The sequence below is a fragment of the Maylandia zebra genome, linkage group LG6 (genome assembly GCF_041146795.1).
Source record: "Maylandia zebra isolate NMK-2024a linkage group LG6, Mzebra_GT3a, whole genome shotgun sequence".
Lineage (NCBI taxonomy): Eukaryota > Metazoa > Chordata > Actinopteri > Cichliformes > Cichlidae > Maylandia > Maylandia zebra.
The window spans coordinates 43894534-43921410 of NC_135172.1; the positions used below are offsets into that span (position 1 = coordinate 43894534).

Here is a 26877-nt window from a genome sequence, read left to right on the forward strand (position 1 = left end):
TGTTAGCATACAATTATTGTTTAGGTTATCAAAACTCCATATTTATTGATTTATTTGTGTTTACATGTCACATAAACCAGCTATAAAAGAGTAACTGTTACAGTTCTTTAAATAACACTAATCAAAGAAGCCGTCATCTCTGAGGTGGACCACAGTGACGGTCCAGCGTTTCCTGTGACGCACAAACAATTAGCTAAAAACGAAAAAACTCATCTGTAACTTTGGCTTGCTGGATATTGTTTGTATGATCACTGTTTTCATGTTATGCAGATGATTATTAAATAAAAAAGATTCGAATCCAAACAGACGCAGTTCTGACTGAAGCTCCTGCAGCGTCCACGTGTCGTCCCGAGCGTCTCTGGTGAGCTGCAGTCAGACGGGTTAGAGCGCCGCATCTTTCCTTCAGCATGTGAGTCCTGAGTGTGGAGCTCAGGCCGACATGGGCTCATAGGTGTGGAAATGGATTCCCTTGGAGCAGGTGATCTTCATCACCGCTCCGTGCAGACTGGTGTCCGTGATCAGCCTCATCATGCCCTCTGCTATCAGCGACGGCCTGCAGGTCAACAAGAAGAAAAACACACGCTGTTGTTTTTGCATCACAAATTACGACTTCATGACTCTCTTCACAAATTAAATTTTAACCATTAGAGAAACAAGTCATCCCACAGACACATCATTATCTACAGCATAGGTGTCAAACTCTGGCCCGCGGGCCAAATTTGGCCCGCAGCCTAATTACATTTGGCCCACGAAGCCATACCAAATTACTATTAGAGCTGGCCTACTGGTATTATACAGCTAATATATATATTGTTTAGTATTAAGCGTTGCTTGTTCCATATTCACTTTTCCAGCAAAACTTATTTGAGTCCATAAGAAAAGATTCATTCTTATATCTGGAGGAAGATTTTTTTTTTCAATAAATATTAACGTTAGCCCGCGACTTTGTTCCTGTTTTGAATTTTGGCCCATTTGAGTTTGACACCCCTGATCTACAGCAACGTGTAAAATAAGGTAAAAATATACAATTTGTTCATGTAAATGGAGAGTCCTCTTCACACACTGAGGTTAATTATGGAGTTCCACAGGGTTCAGTGCTAGGACCAATTCTGTTTACATTTTACATGCTTCCCTTAGGCAGCATCATTAGAAGACATAGCATACATTTACACTGCTATGCAGATGACACCCAGCTCTATCTGTCCATGAAGCCAGATAACACACACCAATGAGTTAGGCTACGTCCACACGTACCCGGGTATTTTTGAAAACGCAGATTTTTCTATGCGTTTGCACCTTTCGTCCACACGTAAACGGCGTTTTTGGTCACTGAAAATGGAGATTTTTAAAAACTCCGGCCAGGGTGGATATTTTTGAAAACTCAGTTTTTGCGTTTACGTGTGGACGAGAAAAACGCAGAAAACGCAGAAAACGCAGCGTCAAAGGTGTGCGCATTTTTTGACGTCACACTGTGCGCCACGTTATTGTTTCGGTGAAATGAATTTCTACAATACTGTTAATTCTACTCTCTGCAGTGTTTAAATGCTTACATATACACACAGTTACTGTCCCTCCACACATACGACTCGGTTCTGCTTCTATGCCCCAGCTTTGTTTACTTTTTCCCACCGAGGCTTCTAGACTTCTGATTGGCCAACATTTCTGCACGGTTAGGAATCTAGCGCCACCTGCTGCTTTGGCATGTTCATAGCAGCGTTTTCCTTCATTTCTGCCTTTATGTGTGGACGGGATTATTTTTTAAAACGAAAACGGAAAATCTCAGTTTTCAAAAATACCCGTGTACGTGTGGACGTAGCCTTAAACTGCAGGAATGTCTTAAAGACATAAAGACCTGGATTGGGGCTATATAAATAAAACTGAACTTTTTCCTAGCTTTAAAACTGGATTTGAAGCTAAATCGATGGATTATCTTGGCTCCCAGAATAGAATCCAAACTAATCCAAACAACTGATTTCAATGAGCTCTTTAAACTTGCTGAACCTACTGGATCATCCTGTCTCAACCACTTAATTCAAATAATTCTTAACTGGATTTAAATGTGACTCAGCAAACAACTGTAACCATAACAACTTGATTCAAATATTTGAACTCGCCTGAACATAAAGGCCGACCCAGCGGGTTACCCTAACAAACTATCCTCCCGTTACTTATCTCCATGATTTAAGTCAAATTAAGAACATTCTTGATTCAAATGTCAACACCGACTACAGACGACTCTCATCTCAAACCCACTGCAGCCACTTCAGTGCCACCATCACATCATATTTATCCTCAAACTGACATTAGTCTAAACTATAAACGCTTCCAAATCTTAATCTGAGGAAGGAGAACCTCAGTCAGGAGTCTGAATCCTTATTTAGGCAACTGTGTAACATCGTGGAGGACTGTGGATCCCTGTTGGCCGTTTCCTTTGTTTCCAGAGTTCAGCCTTTCAGAAGTCACTGAGAAAGCTTTTACTCAAACTAAACTCACCGTAACTTTGAACTAAAATATAACGATTTACATCATGGGGATTTACTGTTGTCTCCAAAGGCAGGTTGAGTTTTTACAGAGTGACTAACACAAGTAAACACCACATTCCCTAAAAACACTACAGCTGCTGTTCTGCCCTCTTTCAGCGAGTCAGTGGATGTACAGATGCATATATCCACATGTGTTCAGGAAGTCATCTGGACTCAATTTCCTCTGACACTAAATGATTCCCTCCTGCAGAGCTTTCACAGCGTTGAGCAAACTGCACACAGCGTGCTCTCTGCACAGTGTGGACACTGTTCAGCGTCTCTCACAGCTGGACTGAACCGCTCCAAACGCTTCATCGGGTTTCCTGAAAGAGAAGAAGTCTTTCAAACAGCAGTGATGCAATCAGAGCAGAGACGGGTTTAAAGCGGAGTTAAGAACAGATCTGATCCGTGCTGAGCAGCAGGTCTCTCACTCGTCCAGCTTCATTCATATGAAGCTGAATGTCGCGTCCTCACCCAGACCTCTGAGCTCCCTGAGCACACTCAGCTGACACCAGCTGCTGCTGTAGCGCAGACAGCTGAGGTGAGACCAGATCGGACTGCAATGTGCCAACGTTCATCTGCAGGAGGTTTAAAACACACATGAAACACTGCAGCAGCAACAAGCGCCAAACTTTGGAGCTAACGCTGATGTGCCAAAAACTGCAGTTCCTCTATCGTCCACACGAGGCTTTAAACAGGCACCTTAATAAACACGTTTGCATCAGTTTTGGTGATCGTTGCTGCTGACTGGCACATGGACTTACTGTAGAACTCCAAACTTGCTCATGCTCCGTTTGAAGTCGTCCTTGAACTTGACGAACTTGCCCATGTTGTCCTCGTCTTCCACCGACTGCAGCAGGGGCGTGTCGACGAAGGCCGGACACAGCGCGTGGATGCGAACGCCGTAGTCGCCCTGAATGGCCGCGTCCTGCAGCGACACGAGAACAAGCTGCTGAGCGGCCCTCTCATCCCGAAAGGCTTCGTGCTGCGCTTTCGCTAATGTGTGTGCGTCTTACCGCCATCGCTCTGGTGAAGCCAATGACTCCGTGTTTAGTGGCCGTGTAGACGGGCTGGTGAGGGGAATGCATGAAGGCTGAAAAAGGAAAGACCCAGAGGGAAAAACACGATGTTATCACAGTTTGTAACATGCAGGCCAAACACAGCTGCTGCAGCTGCACCTCGTTTTAAACGCCGCAGGCTCAGCTGATCCGGGTTTACTGGGATTAAACCCGACTCAGAGACCCGTCCGAGCATCCTGTCTTTGATGAAACAGTCACCGCGTGACTCGCTGCTGTTTCAGCTCCGTGAAGGCTTTCATAATAAATACACATTTCCTTCACTTTGTCCTCACAGTGCGATGACGAGAACAACAAAGACAACGACCGGCGACCTGGCTGCACAAATGTCATGTGACCACATCCAAATGAACAACACACACACAGACACACACACACACACACACACACACACACACACACACACGCACACACACACACACACACACTGATGTTATCACCAGTGGGATGAGGGTGAAATGATTACCACATGTCTGCTGTTAGTGCAGGCTGAGCTGTGCTAGATCGACATCATGATGCATGATTAAAACAAACACAGATTAAATTCTGACGTGAAGCACAGACGATGAAAACGTGCCTGAGAATCGTCTGAGCGGCTCCACGTTAATCAGATATGTTTCTGAACAAAGCCGATAGAAAAATACTTTGTTATTGACCAAACGGATCATCTGTAATCCACACACATCACAGCTGGACCAGTGTCACATGACCCGGGGATGGTTCATCTCCTCAACTCTGAGAAACCAGGATAAAAACAGGAAATGACATCGACAGCGTCGGCCTCGGGGCTCAGGGCTGTGTGTCGGACAGGGTCGTCTGCAGTACGGGGGCCCCACAGGGAACGGTTCTGGCTCCGTTCCTCTTCACCATCTACACTGCAGACTTCTCCCACAATTCCACCCAGTGCTTCCTGCAGAAGTTCTCTGATGACTCTGCAATAGTCGGCCTCATCACTGATGGGGACGACAAGGAGTACAGAGGTCTGACTCAGGACTTTGTGGACTGGTGCCAGCTGAACTACCTCCAGATCAACGCCAGTAAAACCAAGGAGCTGGTGGTAGACTTCCGCAGGCACAAGCATTCTCCACTGCAACCACTGAACATCCAAGGTATGGACATTGAGGCTGTGGACAGCTACAGGTACCTTGGTGTTCATCTGAACAACAGACTGGACTGGACTCATAACTCAGACGCCCTCTACAGGAAAGGGCAGAGCAGGTTGTACCTGCTGCGGAGACTCAGGTCGTTTGGGGTGGAGGGCCCACTCCTGAAGACCTTCTATGACTCTGTGGTGGCTTCTGCTATCTTTTATGGTGTGGTCTGCTGGGGCAGCAGCATCTCTGCTGGGGACAGGAAGAGACTGAACAGGGTGATCAGGGCCAGCTGTGTTCTAGGATGCCCTCTGGACCCAGTGGAGGTGGTGAGTGACAGGAGAACGGTGGCTAAGCTGTCATCCCTGATGGACAACATCTCCCACCCCATGCAGCAGACTGTGACAGCACTGAGCAGCTCCTTCAGTGGGAGACTGCGGCACCCACGGTGTGGGACGGAGAGATTTCGCAGGTCTTTCCTCCCCACTGCTGTCAGACTCCATAATAAAGACTCCAGCTGATCAAACTCATCCACACATGTGCAATAACACTAAGTGCAAAACTCTTCCTGCCATCGTTGTATTATACTCATATTGTATATAGCATTTGTCTTCTATTTTTATCCTATTGTATACAGTATTTTATTTTATTCTATTCTATTGTGTACAATGTCTCATAGATATATTATTCCAGTGTTCTTTCTCTATACAACTGTCCACTGCTGTAACAAAACAAATTTCCCACGCGTGGGACTAATAAAGGTTATCTTCTCTTCTCTTTATCGGGTTGATGACCACCGTCGTGCGACCACAGAGAAGATATCCTGGCTTTGCTGAGCTTTGTGTCACACTGCCTGGGCGTGACGTGAAGTTCTAATAACTGTCAGCCGATCTGTAGCTGGGAGCTCTCCCACAGGAACATCACTCAGAATCTTTGTGAAACACAAATATTTTTACGGCACAGAGCAGTGCGACCTTTGACCTGGAACCTAACACCTGCTCGAAGACCTCTGCCCAGACCCGAGGCCGCGAAAACAACGAAGGAAGGGTCAACCCTGGATCTGCAGCCTGCAGCGGGACAGCAGATACGAGTCACTGCAACATAATGAGGAGTGTGTGTGTCTGTGTGTAATCTAACCACACAGGAACTCACTATAATCTGTCTCATCTAATCATCGCCTACGTGGAGTTTATTTGCTCCAATGAAGCACGTTGCCGTTGCATGAGGGGACATCCCGAAGTGTTCTGGTCTCATAAACGGCGCTAATCCCACAGAAAACGCAGCTTCCTCGGAGCTCTGCGTGGGATGTTGTAGAGGAAGATCACGGCTCTCGCAGGCCTTTAAAGAGCAGCATGAGGACAATAAAACACCAGCAGAGCTCGGGACTCGTCTTTGTTGTGTTGGACTGTGATGGAGAGAAGATGTTGGAGGAGAATGAACTTTTCCATGACGGAGCGATCCACAGCCCTGGTGGATATCTGCCAACCTGTCATAGCTGCTTTTTGTTTCATGTGTTTCTAACACAACACCCACATCCAAGGAAGAAGAGGAATGTTTCCATGAGCCAGGCCTCCAGCGAGGACAGATTTCTCACAGCCACATTTTCTGAAAGGAGAAAGTCAGCGGAGAGCCAGGTGCTCCCAGCTGGTCCACTCCTAGAGCTCATATCACTCATTCATATCTGCTGTTACTCAGGAAGGGCACCATTTTGCTTCCAAGTATGTGACGAGGTCAGTGCTGACGCCCCGCTGTCGTGTTTTTAAGCTGCAGGTCTCTAAAGAGCTGCAGGGTTCATGCACAGTGAAGAAGGTTCACAGACACAGCGGCGAGCGCAGCGTTCAGCTCAGCTCGCAGCACAAAATAGAAGCAGAAAAGCTGACAGACAGGAAGCGCGCCCGGGTGTGCCGCTGCAGAAAACGTCCTTGTGATGAGGTCAGACTGAGCTGAGCTTTCTGCTGACCTTTGACTCGCTGCCCTCTGCCCTTTGAAATGAACAGGAAGAAAAAGCTGATTGTTGTATTTGCACTGGGAACATTAGTCAGCTGATTTTGGAGGGTGATGAGTGGGGGCGCCTCTTTCTCAGAGCCACTGGCAGCTCGCCGCAGCAGCAGCAGCGACTCAGGCGAAGCGCAGTCACACGCCGCCGTGGCCTTATGGACACAACTGTCGTGTAATCTTTGGCGAACTTTAACATCCCTGAACAAAAATCGCTGTATGAAATCTGAAAGCCTGGCAGAGTGTCTGTTGTTTTAATAATACATGTTTCTGCACGTGTGCGTGTTACCTGCCATAGAGGATACATTGATAATGGTGCCTCCTTGCTTGCCGTTCTCTTTGCTCATGTGCTCCAGAGCCAAGTAGGTTCCCTTGATGACCGAGGTCTGCAGACAAAGATAAGACGAGTGTTCACAGCTGTAAACTGAGGCATGCGCTCGTGATGAGGAAGTTAAACATGCGTGAACCCACTGATAACACGCTTTAAAGACGAGCTTCTCACTCTTCACTGACTGCAAAGAATTGTTTCTTTAGCTCACATATCTGGCAGAACAGCTGACACAGCAACAGAAATGATGCGGTTATTGAAGCTCCAGTTAGTGTCACATTATTACTGTCATGTTATAGGCCCCCAAAACAGGGGGCAGGAGGGGGTCTGGATGAAGACTGGGTTAAAAGTGTTTGGGCATGGAGTCATGAAGCACTGAGGGACAACAAACAACAACAAATAAAAGAAAGCTGTCACGGCTGGCGGAGTGAGCTGTGTGGAGTGGAGGAAAAGGAGGACCCAAAATGCAGTAAACTGATGATACGAGTGAAGTTTATTTACACGGTGGCGGTGGCAAAAACAGGCAATGAAGCATAAGTAATTACAAACGGAAACCTAAACTGGGAGAAACTAAAGAGCAAACCTGAAATCTTACAAAACGGAGAGCGGAGCAGAGAGACGCAGACCAGGATACCAAGAAACACAGACCGACACCCACTATATATACACACACAAGGTAATCGGGTAATCGCACACAGGAGGGAAGAACAGCTGATCTGAATACACATGATGACTGGAGGACACAAGCTGAACACAATGACAACAGACACAGACTTTCAGAACAAAACAGGAAATCTAGAACCCGAACCGGACACAAGGGGGGAGGACACAGAATAACTAGAACAGAGGGAAATAATCACAAAACACAAAACGCTGGGTCAACGACCCAGGACCATGACAAAAGCAGATTGTTTTTTGCCCACAGACACTTGGTGAGCAGTCAGGTGACTCACCCAGCAGCATCAGGACTCAGAGCACAGGTGAAGTGTTCACCTGGTCTCCTCTCCAGCAATGACCTGCTGAATATACCAAACTCATGTGCTCCTAACAGAGTCGTGTAGGAGGCAACACCCGGCCGTGCACACAAACACTCCCCCAGTCTGAGACCAGCAGGGCTGCATAAATGGACCCGACTCCAAAGACAAACAGCTCTTTGGGGCACCAGGTGTGAACTTACCCGAGAGTCAAGAAAACAAAGATGGAAAACTTTTTAATGAATTAAACTTTTGCTTTGGTTTAGCTGATGTCAGTGTTGGAATGAAAATGGTCTGACAGATCTGAAGTTTGCTTAAGAAAGAGAAGTGATACTGACAGCGTGAGACAGCGCACCTTTAAAGTGGTTAGCAGTGTATCAGCTCTTATCCGAGTATCAGGCTGTGACTGATTAAAGCATGTATGACGGGCTGACAGGAACCACAACACAAAGACGGGCTCAGACAGACCTGCCAGACACACAACGATCGTCGATGAGGAACTCAGCTCAACACAGAATCAAACATCACCGTCAGTTTAAGGCGCAGCAGTACAGAAACGCTCCCTCTGAGCACGCTGTTAATCTATTTTGTTCTTTTTATTCATCGAATTTTTTCCTGACCTCTGCTTTGACTCCGCTCTTGAAATCAGAGTTTAAAGACAGTGGGCTGTGAGAGCGTAGGCTGGGTCGGCTGTGAACTCTGGGATTAATAAAGTTATATGAATTCGAATCATAATCTGAGTAGTTTGATTCATTTCCTGCTCAAGCGTTCATAGATACATATAGGTGGGCATCATCTGCATAGCAATGAATACATATGTAGTGCTTTATAATAATATTTTCTAAGGAAAACATGTCTTTATCCTGTCTTCCTTCTCTCACCCCAACCAATCACAGCAGATGGCCCCGCCCCTCCCTGAGCCTGGTTCTGCTGGAGGTTTCTTCCTGTTAAAAGGGAGTTTTTCCTTCCCACTGTCGCCAAAGTGCTGCTCATATGACTGTTGGGCTTTTTCTCTGTATCTATTATTGTAGGGTCGACCTTACAATACAAAGCTCCTTGAGGTGATTGCTGTTGTGATTTGCTGTGTAAATAAAGTTGAGTTGAATAATGTAAAAAGTATCAGTCTCAGGAAGTCCATGACTAACTTTGTTTTTAAGAAGACGCCTCGTTTGCATGAACACACTGTCAGACAGATGTGATACAAACCACTGCAACACATTTCCCTTTCTGCAGCTCCCGGTCCAGTGCTACCAGTGCTACCAGTGCCAAAGCATCACTGACTGTATGGGCAGACTTTTATTTTGCTATCACAGCAAGGGCCTTTACGTAACATGCCGTGCTCCATAAATGCACATCCATCACATCTTAAGTCCCACATTTGCGTTTCATACAGTTCTGTTGGAGTCGAAAGTTCACATCTGAAAACTTAAAACATCCCAAATATGCAACTAAGCGGAGGAAAGTATCCTCGAACTGGAACTTGGATGGAGTCTGACTCCAACAGCTGATGTGAACGGGAGCCAATTCAGGAACAATGAGTCACAGCGGTATGTTGTGAGAAGAGATCAGGTCTCTCTGCGGGCCACACTTTACAGAGTCTCGATGGTGGATCCCATCGTCGACCAGCTGTGCTGTTAGCAAGAAAGAGGCTTTTTTTAGTCCTTCTTGTGCTTGTACTGTGTCAGTCCCATATCACCGTCCACTGTCAGACTCAAATACAGTTGATAAGTCCTGTACTGGGCCCCGTATGAGTGCCTCAGTTTAAAACAAGCTGCTTTAGCCCCTCCCCTTAAAGGCCAACCTGTCTTTAAGCCAACGTTTCACTTATTGGCTGCCCATCATAAACAAACGTTTGAAAAGCAAGTATGTAGAGCTTCTGTGGCCCAGATTTCAGCCATTCGCCTGAGAAGACCATATTAGGATATTCCCTCTCTGTGACATCATGCAGTTCAATTCAGCTGTTGTTATTGAAACATATTTAGAGCTAACAGGAAGACGAGCTGTGAAACCGAGGGTTTAGAGCAGTCTGCAGCCCGAGCTTTGGCTCACAGAGAGGACTTGTACACTGACCTTATTATCTGAAGTATGGTCATGTTTAACATGAGCCTTCACTGCTGGAGCAGAGATACGTGACTGAAAATAAGGAAAACTCATGTTTATTTATACAGCAGGAAAGATCCACGGTAAGACGCGCAGCTCGTGTTTTTCCACTGTGGCTTGGTGTGAAGTCACAAGCAGCTGAAGTAATCTAACTGGTCCGGATCTTCAAACTGAGCTGAAGTATCTCGATTGAACTATTTTCATGTCCTTTTTCACTTTAAACCTGAGCTGTCGTTACTTTCTATTAGATGGAGAGCTGGAGGTTCTCCGTGCTGTAACACAGAGGTCAAAGGTGAACAGAGCAGGTATTTGTGACAGGTGACCAACAACAGCCGCAGACAGAGTGTTATTTTTACCAGCCAAACTAGAAACGACTGGCTAAGCCAATGAACTTATCAGGAAAGTCATTTCCGCCATCTATTCAGCAAGTGCCGGTGTCGCCCCCTGTTGGCACTGACACAGAATGAAGGTGGACAACACAGGATGTGATGTCAGCGGGTTAGCGTGGGGCTGAATTTATAATAAGACAAAATGTCAGAAGATGAGGCTGATAGTACTTTAGTCACCGCTTTCAGTTTCTGTATGTATACGCATGGATCGATGAGGACCTGCAGTTTTGGGAGCCTCGTCGCCACCATGAGAAGAATCCAACCGTTCACCTTCTGACAGGCTGACATTCCCCGACTACACGCAACATTTGTACTATTTTCAAGTGAGTTGCTGCCACAGGATAAACTTTTGTGTTGTGACCTGTGGCTCTATCTGGATCACATTCCAATCTAACTTTGAAAAATGTTTTGACTCCCTGCCTTCTTTGAGTGTTAGGTTACACCCGACATTCCTTATTCCACATGGCCTGGAAAACCTGCACAGTTCAGGAAGAGCTGAGGATCTAAAAGAGCGGTGTGCTCTGGATCCTCTGAGTTGCGATCTGAAAGGAAAAGCTCTATGCTACTTTAATAAATAAATAAATTCTTTTTATTTATATAGCACCTTTCTAGACAGAATCACAAAGTGCTGCACATAATAATACTTCTGATTAGGCTTCCTCAGGTTTTTCCTCAAAGCACAAAAAGAGATAAAGCTGCAAATGTTTCTGCTTCAATTATCTTACAGATTTATCATCCTTTGTAAAATGCATGTTTGCGATTGGTCAGATGCTGCACCTCCATCAGGTGAGCATCAGTGAGGTGCTGATGGGGAAAGATATCATGGGCATGCTAAGCTTCCTCTGATGCACCACCCCCGGGGCATCAGTCTGATCTAGCGTTCATGCATTAAGGCAGCATGCGTGTTATTTTGGTTTGCCATCTCACCAGGTTCACTTGGATGGTCTTCTCCCAGTCCTTTTCGTTGGTGATGCCGGCGTTGTTGATGACGATGTCCAGATGGCCAAATTGGTCCACGGTGTTCTGGAAGGTGTCTGTTCCACAGAGACAAGAAATCAAAATGGGGTGATTTCAGACGCTAATACAGGAACTTCTAAAAACATCAATGACAAGCTCCCATCAGAATGTAAACAGGGTTTCACTCATTAAGACTGCACTCGCTGTTATAACAGAGCCTCATTACCATCGTAGCACCATGTAGTTTACACTTTAATCTGCTTCATCGTTCTCAACACGCCAAACTTATCCGAGCTACTACCAAGAACTCTGGAAGTGTCCGGACCCTCGCTGTCTGGCTGTTCAGCCGAATTGATGCTGATCATCAAGCAAGAAAGGCCAATCGTCATGTCAAGTCAAGTCAAGTCAAGTTTATTTATAGAGCACATTTAAAAACAACCAAGGCTGACCAAAGTGCTGTACAGTAAATACAGATAAAAATACAATAGAACACAATTTCGTAAAACACCTCGCTGATCAAATAAAAAAATAAATAAACAAATAAATTAAACCTTTCTAAAAGCCAATGAAAAGAGGTGAGTTTTAAGAGCAGTTTTAAAAGTTTCTAGGCTTTTGGAGAATCTGACGTGAGGAGGTAAACTGTTCCACAGTCTGGGTGCAGCCACAGCAAACGCCCTCTCTCCCTTTGTCTTTAATTTATACCTGGGAACATCTAAAAGCATCAGATCGGCTGACCTCAAAGATCTCCTGGGGCGATAAGTACTAAGGAGTTCTGACAGGTAAGAAGGTGCAGTGCCATTTAAAACCTTAAAAGCCAGCAGTAAGATTTTAAAATCAATCCTAAAAGCAACTGGGAGCCAGTGGAGAGAGCAGAGAACCGGAGTGATGTGGTCTCTTTTTTTTGAACCGGTCAACAGGCGAGCGGCAGCGTTCTGCACCAGTTGAAGGCGATGTAGACAGGACCTGGACCTGACCAAGAGGGGCCAATCATCATGGAGCTGACCAAGAGGGGCCAATCATCATGGAGCTGACCAAGAAGGGCCAATCATCATGGAGCTGACCAAGAGGGGCCAATCGTCATGGAGCTGACCAAGAGGGGCCAATCATCATGGAGCTGACCAAGAGGGGCCAATCGTCATGGACCTGACCAAGAGGGGCCAATCGTCATGGAGCTGACCAAGAGGGGCCAATCGTCATGGAGCTGACCAAGAGGGGCCAATCGTCATGGAGATGACCAAGAAGAGCCAATCGTCATGGAGCTGACCAAGAAGGGCCAATCGTCATGGAGATGACCAAGAAGAGCCAATCGTCATGGAGCTGACCAAGAGGGGCCAATCATCATGGAGCTGACCAAGAGGGGCCAATCATCATGGAGCTGACCAAGATAAACTTTCCAGATCGCCCACATGAGATATGTATCCTCCATTCTGGGTCTACCTACATGTGCTGGTTTTGTTTTGGTATCAAGCATACTAGGTTTGACATTAAGCACCCCCCAGCTGACCTCTGTGCTGACTTCTTCTACCTCGGGGTGTCCAAGGACCGGGTTGTCTGGGGTAGCAGCAGCCGTTGGTGTTGTGTATTACTGTACAATAAAAAGTACTTCGAGGCAATGAAACTGAATTAAAAGTGAAATGCTGAGGAGGAAGTCAGTCTCAGGACCAGAGCCAGACTCCAAGCCAAAACAAACAACCTCCAGCTGGAAAACTCGTCCACATTTCCAGTTGGCTGTGATGTCATGAGCAGCAGGTAGAGATCAGTTTGTAAAAATGTTTAAAGTTCACCACAAGAAGTGTCAGTGGCCTGACTACTTCCTGAAATGTAACTACACACTGCAGTCTTCGAGAGGACTCACTTTACTTTACGTGTGAAAAGCTTGTGTGTGTTTCAGTTACAGGTTCAGCAAAGAGCAGGAATCCTGACACCGCGGGGTTTACACCCAAATAACTTGTCAGACGTGTCGGCCGAACGCACACGCTGTGACTGAGGGGCACATACATCATGCTGTTACGCAATCAGCCGCCAGCAGCCGGTTTATCTCTGCATGTGGGCGCGCACGATTGGTTACGCTAACAGCAACAGCAGAAACAGACCCCGAGGGAAAAACCGGAGAGGGTTAAACCTGCGTGTCTTCCGCATTCCTCACCTGGACACCTCGCAATTAGTGCTGAAGATGCAGAGACACAAAACAGAGCTGCAAAGATGCATGAGTGCATTTAAACATGGTAAATCTCACCTTACCCCACACACACACAGACACACACACACAGGAGCTACAGCAAACAGCATTCCACAGCCGTTTGCCTGCAGGGATAGACTTTTTCAGTGTCAGACAATGAATCCTTGTTCCTCTCTCACTCTGTGACACACTTTTTCACTTACACACACTTAAATACTCGGCTTCTCCTTTTTCTCACCCAGGCACGCCTCCCCCCCCCCCCACACACACACTAGCACACAACAGCGCCGGCAGAGCAGCAGAAAAGGAGAAGGTAACTGGAGAAAAATAAAAGGTCATGTGGTTGTAAATCAAACACAGGACAGGCTGAGTTTGAGCGGGACTCTGGGAGCGGCGAGAAAACTCGGAGCTCTGTTTGACCTCGGTGACAGGTTTGTGATAAATTAAATTAGCCCGCTTCCTCGTTGTCCAAGGCTCGGCGGTGCGCTGCGTTTGCATTACACAATTAACTGAACAGCTGCCAAACGCACTGACACACTGAAAGCTTTGACGAGAGTGACGTCAGCTCTTTTCTCGCGTCTTACGGCACGGCATAATTACCTCGCAGCGCATCTCCGTTGGCCACATCGCACTCAATGAACGTGCAGTTTCCTTCTCCGAACTCGGCGTCCAGCTGGGCCTTGCACTCCTCACCGAGGTCCTTGTTCAGGTCCACCATGGCCACCTGCAGAACAGAACTTTGAGATGGACTCTGCAGCACTTTGGTTACAGTGCAACACTTACTTTGCTCAGCAGACTATATTAGTCCTGTGGTTTCACAACTGTGCAGCTCAGACGGAAACAAACATTCATTTACTTAAACAGATGGCAAAGGAAGTTCCGAGAAATGACTGATCTCTCTGAAACGCCCGTGCTGCTGCAGAGAAGCGAGTCTTTCACAATGATTTCATTACAGATTAACCTGGATTAACCACAGACTCACCTTTGAAACCCTGCTCCTGTTAAAAAAACAAGTCAAACACTGAAGAAAAAAAGCTTTTGAGGTGAAAAGATGAAAAACACAACAGATCGAAGGAAACTAAAAGCTGCAAGCAAAAGTTGCAGCAGTACCGACCTTGGCTGAGCTCTGCAGCAGTGACTGGACCACAGCTCTGCCGATGCCCTGAGCACCCCCCGTCACCAGAGCCACCTTCCCATTCAGAGACATGCTCCCAGCACAGCTGCACTCTTCCTCCTTCTTCTTCTCTCGGTGACTGTTCTTCTCTTCCTCTCCTGCTCTGCGTCTTCCTGCACCTTTCTGCTCTCTCTCCAACTCAATCACATGTTTTCTCACCGCTCTGTTTTTATTCTTTTGGCTAAGCTGTTTTCCCCTCCTCCTCCTCCCCCCCCTCCCCCCTCGCCTTATCAGTCTATACAAACACTGCATGTGTGTGAGAGAGCGAGAGAGGGAGAGGTTAAGTAAACTCCGTAGAATAATAATTACAGGTTTAATCCAACTTGTTGTACCTGCCCTCCCGGCTCCTCCTCCACGCCCTTTCTTCTCCTCCCCTCCTCCTGTTTGATCAGCACACCTGAGCTCCTGAAATGTGTTGCTGTTTATATAAAGTCTGCATTTCAGGACATGTCAGAGACAAAACCTCAGACAGCAGCTTCTTTAAAGAGCTGTCAGTCTCTCATTGTTCTTCCTCACCGTTGGTTTTTCTCCTGCGAGGCTTAATTGGCGTTACACAACAGCGGCAGCGCAGCTCGGGGATACGTTACAGCGAGCTTCAGGTCTCTGCACGTCCACTCTCACACTGAATGGGAACCAGCAGCTGATAATGACCAAATATGTGAAAATACCACCCGCTCCAGTGTGTTTTCCTTCTATTCTTTAAAAATAATAAAGACACATGAGGAAAGGAAAAGCTGTTGTATCTTCATGAACTTCACTATTTATATTCTGCACACTTTAGATCGAGGAACATCGCTACGCTTCCGTTCCTCTGACTTCCTGTACACGCTCTCTTCCTTTGACCTTCTTATTGTACATCCTTCCTTCATTCTTGGATCTGGAGATGATCTGCAGCGTGTTCAGCAGGCGCTCTTTAGATTTCTGGGATCTCCGAGGACCTGAAACAGCAGCAGAGGCAATATTTTGTGTGCCAGGTGAGGCCAGCCTGGACCGGACGGCAAACATCACAGGAAGTGAGGTCGCTGTGCACAAACTGGATAATAAAGATGGACACATGTTCCTCCTGCTCTGCTCTCCTAAACCTGCATTCTTGTTGGTGGCCAGCAGGTGGCGACAGCAGAAACGGGAGATATTAATGCACCTTTAGGAAATCATTTGTGTTGTAGTGATAAAGCTAAAGTGAAGCGAGTTAAGTCTGTGTATGCACTTACAAATACAACAGTACATGCACAGTAATACAAGGAATCAGCAACAACACGACATAAACAATAATAACAACGATGCGTGTATACATGTTAGTATGTAGCTCCTCCTTAATGGAGGTGAACAAAGCTTAAGCTTTGAATCAGGGCGACTGTGTCACAGACGAAGTCTGTGCAGGATTTTAAACTGTTGTTTTTTCCCAGATAGTTGAAGTCCTCCCAAATCCTTCGCCCCGGTCTGTCTGTACAACAAAGATCTGCTTTGTTAATGTCAGAGACGTCGACACTGTTGCAGAGACATTTCGAGATATCTTAAAGCTTTTGCTCAGCTTGATGAAAGTCCAGTAGCTCCTCGTTCTCCAGTCGGCTTCACATTTCAGACACACTGATGATTCAATATGAACCCAAACTGAGGAGGTCTTATGTTTCCATACAGGTATGTCTAAAAGAGCAATGAGCTCATAATATCCACAAGATCCAGTCCTCACGAATTCCAAAAGGAAGAACTAAACCTTCAGTTATTATTCGAGTGGACAGGAATCATCCTCTTTGGGGACCATTCATCTCAATGGACTCCTGTCTAACGAGCATATATCCCTATAGAGCTTCTCTAATCGTATCCAATAGTGGACTAAAGTTAGCCTTCGTTATCAGATAACAGTGAGGTGGTATAAACACACTAAAGTAGGCGAAACACGAGAGAGAACATTTAAAGGGGAGCATGTAAAAGACAAAGTGTGAGACAAAAATAATAAATCGAGCAATTCTGAGATTATTTTATGAAATTTCTGACTGATTATAATCGCAGACGCTCTGGGCTCTGATTGATCGTCTCTGGATCTTAAAGTCTTTTGAGGCTTTTTGAGCTACAGGTGCTGCAGAGCCCTCGTGAAGAACTTTAACCTTTTAAAACCGGAGCGCGGTCCATCTGAGTTCCTCTTTGCGACGTGCAGAAAGCACGTTTGTCTCTTACGGTTACTAGAAACAAGAAACAGCAGACCATCGTTGTTAAGAAGTGGCTCCCAAGTTTATTTTAGTCTGAGAGAGTTTCATGTAAAATATGCACAGCTTATTTTACAAAAACGTGTGTGTGTGTGTGTGTGCGCTCTGAACTGGAATGTAGAAGGAATGTTTGACGGATGTTCAACGACTACAAGGATGCGGTGATGAAATAAAACCTGTCAGACCCGAAGCGGCTCTGACGTGATGGCAGTCGGCTTTGTTTTTACAGTGCAGTGAACAAAGAGTCGCAGTACGCACACAGCTCGACAACTTTATGTCCACAAATTGACACGTTCACCACAGCGCAAGTAGAAATACAAACACAACAGATGCAAAATTAATGGCTGTGAAATTATTTTCTTCGTATCCAGATGCAGCGAGGGACCTCGGGGCTCCAGAGCCGAGCTGGATTCAGACAGTCTGTATGAGCCGCTCGGCCCATAAAACAGAAGCAAAAAGAACAAAGCACACAGATCCAGATACACATCGATATGAACGTTTAAAGATTTTAAACCTTATTTGTGTTTCAAAGAAATGAATAACCTCGGACCGACAACACAAATGTACAGTGTGTGTGTGTGTGTCACAGAGTGAAAACAGTGCTGTAAACTCATCCAGAGTGACGGACATGTGACCGACTGCTCCAACAGAAGTAAACATCTACACAGGCTGCAGTTCCTCTAACGTCCAGCAGAGGCTCCAGCAGTGAGTCCGCAGAAACACGTTCTCCTCCTGATAGGCCGAGGACACAGGCGGCTTTAGCTGCTAGCTGTCTGCTAGGCTTCACCTGAACTGACGTCTGGACAGTGTTTGTGCTGTTTTAATGATTATCTGACCATCAAATGTCAGCTGTGAGGTTACTGTCCAACAAGTCTGAACAGTTTTACTGAGTGAAATTCCAGGTTTTTAATGTGATTTTAGTGATCAGCTGGTATTTGTTGCCTGTGGATGCAGACTGCTAACCAGGCTGGCTAGCATTAGCTAATAACTTTCTCCTGTAAGTACGGTCACTTCTGGCTCTAAAAACATTTGGCAGTGTTACAAAATCCATCTTTTCTATACAGGCTGTGACACGTAGCTAAACATGGTCTTTTTAACAGAACAGACGAGGCCGCTTTAAGTTAATGTAATGGATGATGTAACGAATTATCTTTCACAGCTGGGCCCACGTCCTCATGTAAGTTTGGTAGCGTTTTAGCAGGTAAAAGTGATGCTTTGACATGAATTGAGCTGCGGTTTGGGGAAGGCCTCGAAGGGGACTGGCGAAGGCTCCCGGGCGGATCCCCGTGGACGAAATAGAAGTGAAGAAGCTAAAGAGTGGAGAACAAGGAGGGAGGGGCATGTAAACGAGAATGATCGGCTTGCAGAACTGGGGGAACCGATATAGGTGACAGCCGGAGAAGCGTGTTTGGAGGCGTGGTCCCGCTCCTGAAATTCCGATACATCAGTCATCTGTCAGTGCGCCCCAGGGCGGCTGTGGCTACAATGTAGCTGCCATCACCAGTGTGTGAATGTGTGGATGACTGAATGTAGTGTGGAGTGCTTTGGGGTCCTTAGGGACTGAGTAAAGCGCTATACAAATGCAGGCCATTTACCATAATCTCTAATACAAAAAGTAAAGATGATGTAATAGATTACACACCTGTTACGTCACAGTGTCATCTCCCTGTGCCACAGCCTTTCTTTCCAGGCCGACTCTGAACCTGAGCTGCTAAATCTGAACTTATTTCACTCTCTGAAAATCAGCTGATTGAAACACATGCTACATAAAATTGACCAAAAACACTAAATCAAAGCACATAAAGCAGCAACGCAACTGGGACATCATCAAAACAAGTAGATTTCCACACCGACTGTGTCCTAACGCTATACCAAGCAGTAATCAGCACATCTGACTGTGGACTAAGACGATGGACACGAGCACAGAAATGAGAGACATGACGCAAACGTGCACAGTCAGGATGTGATGCAGAGTCTGCACACAGCTGCAGACGGCCGGCTGTTTTCATCACAACTATGCAAATATTTCTGGGAGGGAAACACTGATGTAAATAACGCAGCGACGGCGTCGTGTTAAGCTAACTGAACATCCTTCCAGGAAACAGTTTGGACAAACGTGGCCTGAGCGTGAAGCTGGTTCAACAGGAGTGCTGCACACAGCACAGAGGAGAGCAGCGTGCGACTGTGCCGCCATCACATTCTGTTCGCTTTAAACAAACAAAGATTTCTCAAAAACAAATAAAAGGGCTAAACTGGCATCACAGCTGGAACAGGCTGACCACGACTACCCGAGTCCTGTTGAACAGAAGACACCTGAACAACGTTTGGTTAATCTCGCCTCCTCACCTCGTTGCAGAGTCCTCAAACCTGGAGCCTTCTCCCTGCGCTGCTGCAGCGATTACGTCACTGTGACACAGTGTCAGTGAACTTTGTGCAGAAAATGAGGTTTCATTATTAGGAAACTGGCTAAACGTGCCAAATGACTGCAGCAGGATATAAAAGGAGATGACTGAATGCTGCAGCTCCCCCCTCACTGCTCATGTCAGCAGCTGAAAGTAATTAAAGTTACCACACTGCTTCCTAGAAAACACAACAAAATTCCAAAGAAAGTCCGTGAACGGTCAAAGTGATGTAAGCCAGCAGTAATTCATCCCAAAAACAAGCAAAGCAGAGAATCGCTGCGTTTCAGACCTGAACTAAAGTCACAAAGCTGAAGCGACTGACTGCACCTCACACTTTCTCCAAATGAATTTCAAATGTCAAAACTCTGTCGCACAAAAAATGAAAATGAAGACTGGAAATGTGATGAACCTGGGTCTAGCTGCTCGCATGTTCTTAAAGGGAGTGAGTGTGAGCTTCCAGTGTGACTGTGCGCCGCCGCCGCCGCAGCGTGGGACGGCCACTCCCGACATACGCAGTGAGGTTTGAGTGTGTGGGTCGTGTAAGCATGTATGACACATCTGTAATGAAACATCAGGGCGTTGTCAGCGTGTCAGGGAGGAAATCAGTGCAGAAAGGACAACTCTCACAATGGGTGCATCGAACCTGACTCACACAGATCCCATGATGCTGAGTGACAGAAAGCTGCAAAGATGCACAGCTTTTGTTTGGCTGTTCTTTCTTTTGCAAGCGTCACTTTAAACGGAGAGGAAACCTGAACTGGGCGGCTCAAGTGTTTTGATCTTCAGCTGAAAGATGAAACCAGCGCTGCAGTTCCTCTGACGTCCACTAGAGGCAGTGAGCCAGTCCCGATAGACTCCCGCCTCTGCAGCAGGTGGATGGCGACACAGGCGGCTGCTAGCTTCACCTGAACTGGACCTCTGGACCGTGTTTGTGCTTTCGGAGCCTTTTGGAGCCATGACATCATGTGACCAATAACATGGCTGCTGTGAGGTCACTGCACTTGGAGTCGTATCTGGTGAGCGAAATTCAAGGTTTTTACTTGGATGACACTTTGTTTTGCCACACCCTTACATGCAGTCTGCTAACCAGGCTAGCTCATGTAATCGCTTCCCCTTTGGCAGCCAGAACGGTAACATTAAGGCTTTGACATCAGAGTCCTTCTCAGGTTTGTGGCTTTCACTTCTTTCCAGGCGGTTTCAGATCAGGTCAGCCTGAGCTGATCTGAAACCGATCTGTCACGAGAACAGACACAATACTAAAACTCACAGAAAACTCAGGACTATGGTACAGTGTCTTTGTCTGTCTTTTATGTGCAGTCTTTGTCTGAACCAGTATTGTTTCAGAGGATTAAACAGACGAGCTCACACTTTTCAGACTTCAGACTGCGGTGGAGCGACGGAGGCTTTAACTGTAGCAGAGACAGACAGATCTAAGCTGCACTTCTCCACCCGGAGCCCGAGCTCAGCTGCACGCCGCCTGCCGCATTTCAGTCTGGGAATCCGGCTTTTTCAGACTTTTACATTAGTATGCTGATGAGATACGTCCACAGCACACAGGATATCTACACACTTGTCTTTTTACTGGTTATTTTTCTAAATACTTTTAAGCTTCCAGAAGTTTTACGTTCAGCTGATAGCAGACCTGTGATCGCTGAGACTGCATCAGCGTCTGGGCCTCTCAGGGAAATCGAATCCTCACACCTGTTATACACAACACAGCAGACCTGGAAGTGAAGCTGCAGGCTGTGCTTCAAACTCAAGACCACTGTGCTGACTGATACACTGCCTGTGTCTCCACCCACCTGTTTATCACGAGGCCACGCCCCTCATAATGCGAAGCCTTACAGTTTAAATGGATAGAGTTGTTACAAATGGTGAAATCAGCTACAGAGACCAGATGGTCTACGAGTCTACAGGCGCTGACTCACTTTTGGCGCCGCCCTCTAGAGGCCATTAGAGGAACTGCAGTTTCTCGCACTTACGTGTGGTTGAGACGTTCAGCCCAGCTGGCCGTGAGTCACAGTATCCTTCACGCTATTGATCGAGCTGGTTTCAGTTAACTGAAATCCCCCACTTTGTCTTTGGCAGGTCAGATTTTCCACCACTAAAATATTATCAGACTGGAAAAGAATGAATTCCACGTGGAGGACGTAATCCCGACACGTGGCGCCCTGTCTGCTGCTCCGTCACGTCTGCCACGCACTCTTCAACAACATTTTTAATTTCAACATCACAGACTTGGTATCAAAGACTATCAGAAGATTATTTTTAACTAGATGAACCTTTAAAAAAGTTTTCTGTGGTTTTCAGGCAGAGATCCAGTTTATCCATCCTTCATGACAAAGATCATCCTGATTGGCTCTCTGGGGTTCATGGAAAAGGAAATGCAGATGTTCGTGCGCCTGCGTCTGAATAATCTCTCGTCCTTTGTCTCTACTGCTTATGCACGTCCTCGTGCCGCAGTATCTTGTACAGGACCCAGTAGAATATGTTGAAGAAGAGGAAGGCCAGCGGGAAGCCGGCCCTCGACACAGTGTCAATCTTTTTGGCTCGGTCGATGAACAGCTTCCTCATCTCCTCCATGCTTTTACCCCCACTGGCTGCTGCAGGTGCATTCTGGGTAGCGTTCTGCGCCGTGGCTCCCGGCGTGTTCAGTGCACTCACGGCGTTGTTGGCGCTGGCCTTCGACTCCTTGCTGTTACTCGGGGTGGAGGTCACGGCGGCAGCAGGGGTCAGCCTGCTCTCATGTGCCCCCCCTTCCTGTTGGAGAGACGAGGAGGAAGAGGAGGAGCAAGGGGAGGAAGGGGTAGGGGGTCACGGATTATTTGTGAATCTGTTCACCGGTTTGGCCTCTGAGCGAGGCACCACACCTGACCGAAGCACAAAAACGAAGAAGCAAATGAATTCAGATTTCCTCGGGTTGGTGCTCGGAGCTACTTTCTCTACGTTCCTGTTTAAAACCTTCTGAAGCTGACCTACAGACAAACACCAGCTGTGAGGCGTTAAAGAGAAACCAGCAGTGCAACGAGTCGTTAAGAGTTTAGCTCAGAGTTTAAACTCTGCCCCCTGGTGGTGAAAGCTTTAGTTAAACTCTGCTGAGGAAATTACAAAAGGTATCTTTACACCTGCCGCGTGCTTTTGAATCAAATTTTAGGCAGAAATGTGACGACACTGAGCCGAGAAATGTTTGTATATGAGATCATAATAAGGATGAAGATGTTTTTGGGAGCCATTGATTCACAAAAATAATCTAAAGATTAGTTCAGGTGTTACAGCTGCGGTTTCAGTTAAATGTGCAGAGAGATGTCAGCCATCAGTAAACAGCTGTATGTATCCAAACCTTCCTGCCCTGCGTGAAAAATCACGAGGTCTGATTACTGCCAGGCCTGCTGCCATCACTAAAATAGACGAAGACCAACTGAAGCAGACTGAAAGATCTCAAACGGCAGCACGCCACGATCTCAAGAAGCAGCTGAGGAGCAAAGTCAGTGACATCATCAGCCTGAGAGGGTGACGGAGACATTTCTAAGGCTGTGGGACTCCAGCGACCCACGCTGAGAGCCTGGGAACCATCGCCGACTCATCCAGGAGGTCACAGAAGAGCCCAGAACAACATCTATTAAGCTCAGCTAGGGTCAGAGGTCACGACTCAACGGTAAGAAAGAGGCGGGGCAAAGATGGGAGAGTCCAAGCAGAAACCACTGCTGACCAAGAAGATCACAAAGTCTCGTCGCACATCTGCCAACAAACATCTGGAGGATAATATTCTGAGGGCTGACGAGACAGAAGCTGAACTTTCTGAAGCTTTGAGTCACGTGTGCATCAGACTAACCACGCAGGAACCAGCAGCTCCGCCTCTGATTGGCTCAAAGGGACAAAATAAAGGTTCTGGAGCGTCCGAGTCAAAGTCTGGACTTAAACCAGACTCAGATGCTTTGATGCTGGAAACCCTCCAGTGAGACAAACAGCAGGTATCAGGTTACACTCAGGACAGGCAGGTGTGGATACCTTTGTTCCCTTAATGAGTGACATCATCATTTAAAAACCATGCCTGTGGATAAACAGTGATGTCAGAGTCTGTGCTGGCGTCCTGTGATTTTTGTTCTTTGGCTCACAGACTTCCTGTCAGCTTACAGCATCCTCAGACTGTCCACACAGTCAGGCCGCTCTGCAGGCGGCCGGTGGGAGACAATGTCCCAGCCTCCAGCTGTTCATCATCACTGAGCGGCCGCGTGTTTGTCTGGACAAACCGACACATACTCTGTAAGCTGAAGATATTTCTGAGCACAGTTAAGCTCAGCTGCATTACCTTAAGCCCAGATATGACTTCTAAACTGAAAGAAAGGAGGCTGAAGTTTTACATGCTCACTCAAACTGTCCTGATCCAGATGTGCACTCATCTGGAAATATGTCATTAAAAACCACAGAAACAGTCACGACTCGCACACATCAGAGAAATACGTTTATGTTCGTGTCACCATTTTACTCCTTCAACACATCCTGTCTTATTTATGAAGCTGCTGTGTGAAAAGTGTCAGACTGATGGAGGAGGAGCTCCTGCAAGAGAAACATGCGCACAGACACACACACATGCAGCGTGGCATTACCCCGTGGTTGCTGGTGTAGATGTTGGTCATAGATCCGTACAGAGGCTCTGCCGCTTTGAGGCCGTCGTCAGTGTTAATACGACGAAGGGACTCGGCTAGCTCCTCTGGATCAACGGCACCTCCACTGATCTACCGACCGACAGCATGCACACGTCAACAGAAAGCAAAAGGAAGAACAAAAGAAAAAGAGCAGGCTGGGCCGCTCAGCCGTTCAGTCAACGCAGGGAAACGTTCAGCTGCTTGCACAGACGCACAGATAGGAACGCTGATGGATTTGCATCAGACGCTGTCTATGAGCTAAATCGACCGTAAAATGATTTTTTATGTGTTTTCTTTTCCAAAATTGTTTCCATGTGTGTTTGTTTTTATTTCATTGTGTTAAACAGTAAACTTAGTGTGTCTGCAGGTCTCTGTTCACATTCAGTCTTCAGACCCACAGGCTCAGCGTCTGTGCTTTCATCAGGACGTGTCAGTGACACGTTTGTGTTGGCGAGTTGACTGAATGCTGATCTTCCAGCCCGCCGAGGTCGTGATCACGCACCGAGCTCAGGCTCATCCGGGTTGGATGGCTGCAGAAACACAGAATCATCACACTGATGCGGTTACATGCTGCGTCATGCACCGATACAGCGAGATGACTCAAACATGCGGAGCGAGAAGCACCGATTCCTCCACCACTTCCTCCTCCTTCTCCGGCCCAGCTCCAATCCGACCTGGCGCTCCACGCTGAGCTGGAAGCTCAAACGTCAGATGGAAGTGATAAATCCATTTCTGACATGCTCCCACATATCTCTGTCTTTCTATAAATTCTAATAAGAATAAAAATAACGAGTTAGCACATTTCAAAAGTGTTTCCATAGAAACAAACGAGATGTGTGTGCAGGTTTATACGTGACACACGTCTAAAGCTAATCCAGACTTTTATCCTGAAATCTTTCAGGGATTTTTCCACCCTGGGATGGGCCAAAAGTGTACTTATGACTTCTGCACAGATATATGAAAAATTTAAATAACAGAAGTTGGAAGAGATTTTTTCCTGGATGCAGCGAGTCAAAGTTTTCCTTAGTTTTCCTGAACTCTAAACATCGGACGAGGCTGAAAATTCCCACGATGAATGATTTGTGCTGCTGTCAGCGTTCCCCTCAGCCGGGGTGCTCAGCCTCAGCCTGGACGGCGTGGACCTGCGCTCCTCACAGTGAGCCGGATTGGATCTGGGCCTTTCTCACCTCGTGCCGTCTCTGAGCAGAACGCTGCAACAACAACGTGTCACCACACGGTGGCAGCCTCAGCCCAGAGCACACGAGTCACAGCGGTCCATCAGTCTGTGGATGCAGGTCACAAACTGTGTGTAGGTGTTCCTCACTCTGGATGGTGCTGCGTTCGCTGTGCTGTGCAGTGTGTGGGACTTTTCTGTACCTTGCTCTTATTCTTGTTGTGCCGTCTGAAGCGCAGCAGCTCTTTGTGTTGCCTCGACACAAAGTTAACGGCGGCGTACTCCAGCAGCGCAGAGAAGACGAACAGAAGACACACGGCCATCCAGATATCGATGGCCTTCACATAAGAGACCTGTAAACACACACACGCTTCATTCAGCAGGCTGGAGGCGCTCACCGTCAGTGGTTTAAGTTCACAGTGAGTCTCAAACGTAACTCCGACTGCACAGATGTTTCATTTTCTGCAATAATTATAGACTTTATTTCAGGGCTGCAGCTGTGTGTGTGTGTGTGTGTGTGTGTGTGTGTGTGTGTGTCTGAGTGCGCTGCTGTGACGCCCGTGGTGTCAAGAAGATGTAACTGCCCTCCTTTATGAAACGATGACTTATTCAGACACATGTAACATACTGGAGTGCAAAGCTCTGTTAAGCACTGGAAACATGAGAAACCTCCTAACCTCCACACACACACACACACACACACACACACACACGCACACACACGCGCGCACACACACACACACAGCTGTTCGGCCTAGCCTTTGTGTGTGTACAGTATGTGAGGGAGGGATGAGTGTGCTGATGAGTTAATAAGGCTTATGTAACGAGCGCTCCGTGTCTGATTGTTTCTCATGCATACACGATACCAGAGCAGGACTGTGGGGCTTGTTCTCACTCACGCTCTGCCAGACGCATGATGTGTGGAATAAACAGACTTCGGTTTGTGCGTGCAAAACATCCGGTAAGATGGCGGAGGACAAAAACTCAGCAGCACGTCACCATGGTAACATCTGCCGCAGACCTAACCTGGTCCAAAGCAAACTCCAGATGAGACATTAACATGTATAAACCCCTGTCCAATCGACCAATCACATTCAAAACGTCCCTGGGTCACTGTGTGACCCCCGTGCCTGCAGGCTTTGTGTTGCTCTGCTTCACCAGCTGTCTCCAGAGTGGATGCAGGAGCTTTGTCTGGGCTGTGGTGGAAGCTGCTCTGAATTGTGAGGTTTTACATCATGAACAGCTGAGTGTGTGCTTTTGTTTTTCTGGGGTAGGAACGGCAGCACTTTGTGATGGAGATGTTACTCTGCTGCAGAGCAGCTACACCTCCACAATACCAACTGAAGTGCCAAGCTTCTGCAATGGCTGCACCTAAACCCCGCATGTCAGACTCCATTCAATCATTTAAAAACTCACCTGTTCCACCTAGCCTTTGAAGCAAACTAGTTCGGACTTCCACCCGGTCTGCATTTGTGCTATGTAACTGTAACTGTCACTGTAACTGTAACTAAACCTGTTTATTAACTGTTTTTGTTGCCATTCGTTGGAATCTGCCTTGTGTGAAGCACTTTCATGGACACTTCCCTTTTTAAATGTGCTGTAGAAATAAATACTGATTGAATAATTGAGAGTCTGTGATGGGAAGGAAAAAAAGATGGAATGGTTG

At 46.8% G+C, this 26877-nt stretch overlaps 2 protein-coding genes across 5 annotated transcripts in view; both read right to left on the reverse strand.

The window, feature by feature from the left end:
* On the reverse strand, positions 1 to 15052 carry hpgd (15-hydroxyprostaglandin dehydrogenase). The gene is made up of 7 exons (XM_004538667.6): positions 14726 to 15052; positions 14212 to 14335; positions 11403 to 11509; positions 6974 to 7070; positions 3539 to 3615; positions 3287 to 3450; positions 1 to 553 (listed from the first exon to the last, which is right to left on the reverse strand). Exons 1-7 carry the CDS (start codon positions 15035 to 15037, stop codon positions 430 to 432), a joined length of 1005 nt encoding a protein of 334 aa, XP_004538724.2. The 5' UTR covers positions 15038 to 15052; the 3' UTR covers positions 1 to 429.
* Positions 15053 to 15100: 48 nt separating this feature from the next.
* glra3 (glycine receptor, alpha 3) overlaps positions 15101 to 26877 on the reverse strand; it is a 51200-nt gene continuing 39423 nt past the window's right edge. For 2 of the 4 annotated variants that reach the window (XM_004538664.3, XM_076885431.1), the window contains 3 exons: positions 25415 to 25564; positions 23999 to 24127; positions 17241 to 22151 (listed from right to left, as the gene is read on the reverse strand). In XM_004538664.3, coding sequence (XP_004538721.3) covers positions 21825 to 22151; positions 23999 to 24127; positions 25415 to 25564 — 606 coding nt within the window. In that variant the 3' untranslated portion in view covers positions 17241 to 21824. Of the gene's footprint in view, positions 15724 to 17240; positions 22152 to 23998; positions 24128 to 25414; positions 25565 to 26877 lie in introns of those variants that run through there. The other 2 variants (XM_076885432.1, XM_004538665.4) reach the window with 2 other exon arrangements.

Coding starts and splice junctions, on each gene's coding strand:
- hpgd (XM_004538667.6), bottom strand. CDS start 15,037: ATGCAGTGTTTGTATAGACTGATAAGGCGAGGGGGGAGGGGGGGGAGG. Junction 14,336..14,725: donor TGCTGCAGAGCTCAGCCAAG/GTCGGTACTGCT, acceptor TCTGTTCTGCAG/GTGGCCATGGTGGACCTGAA. Junction 7,071..11,402: donor AGACCATCCAAGTGAACCTG/GTGAGATGGCAA, acceptor CTTTGTCTGCAG/ACCTCGGTCATCAAGGGAAC.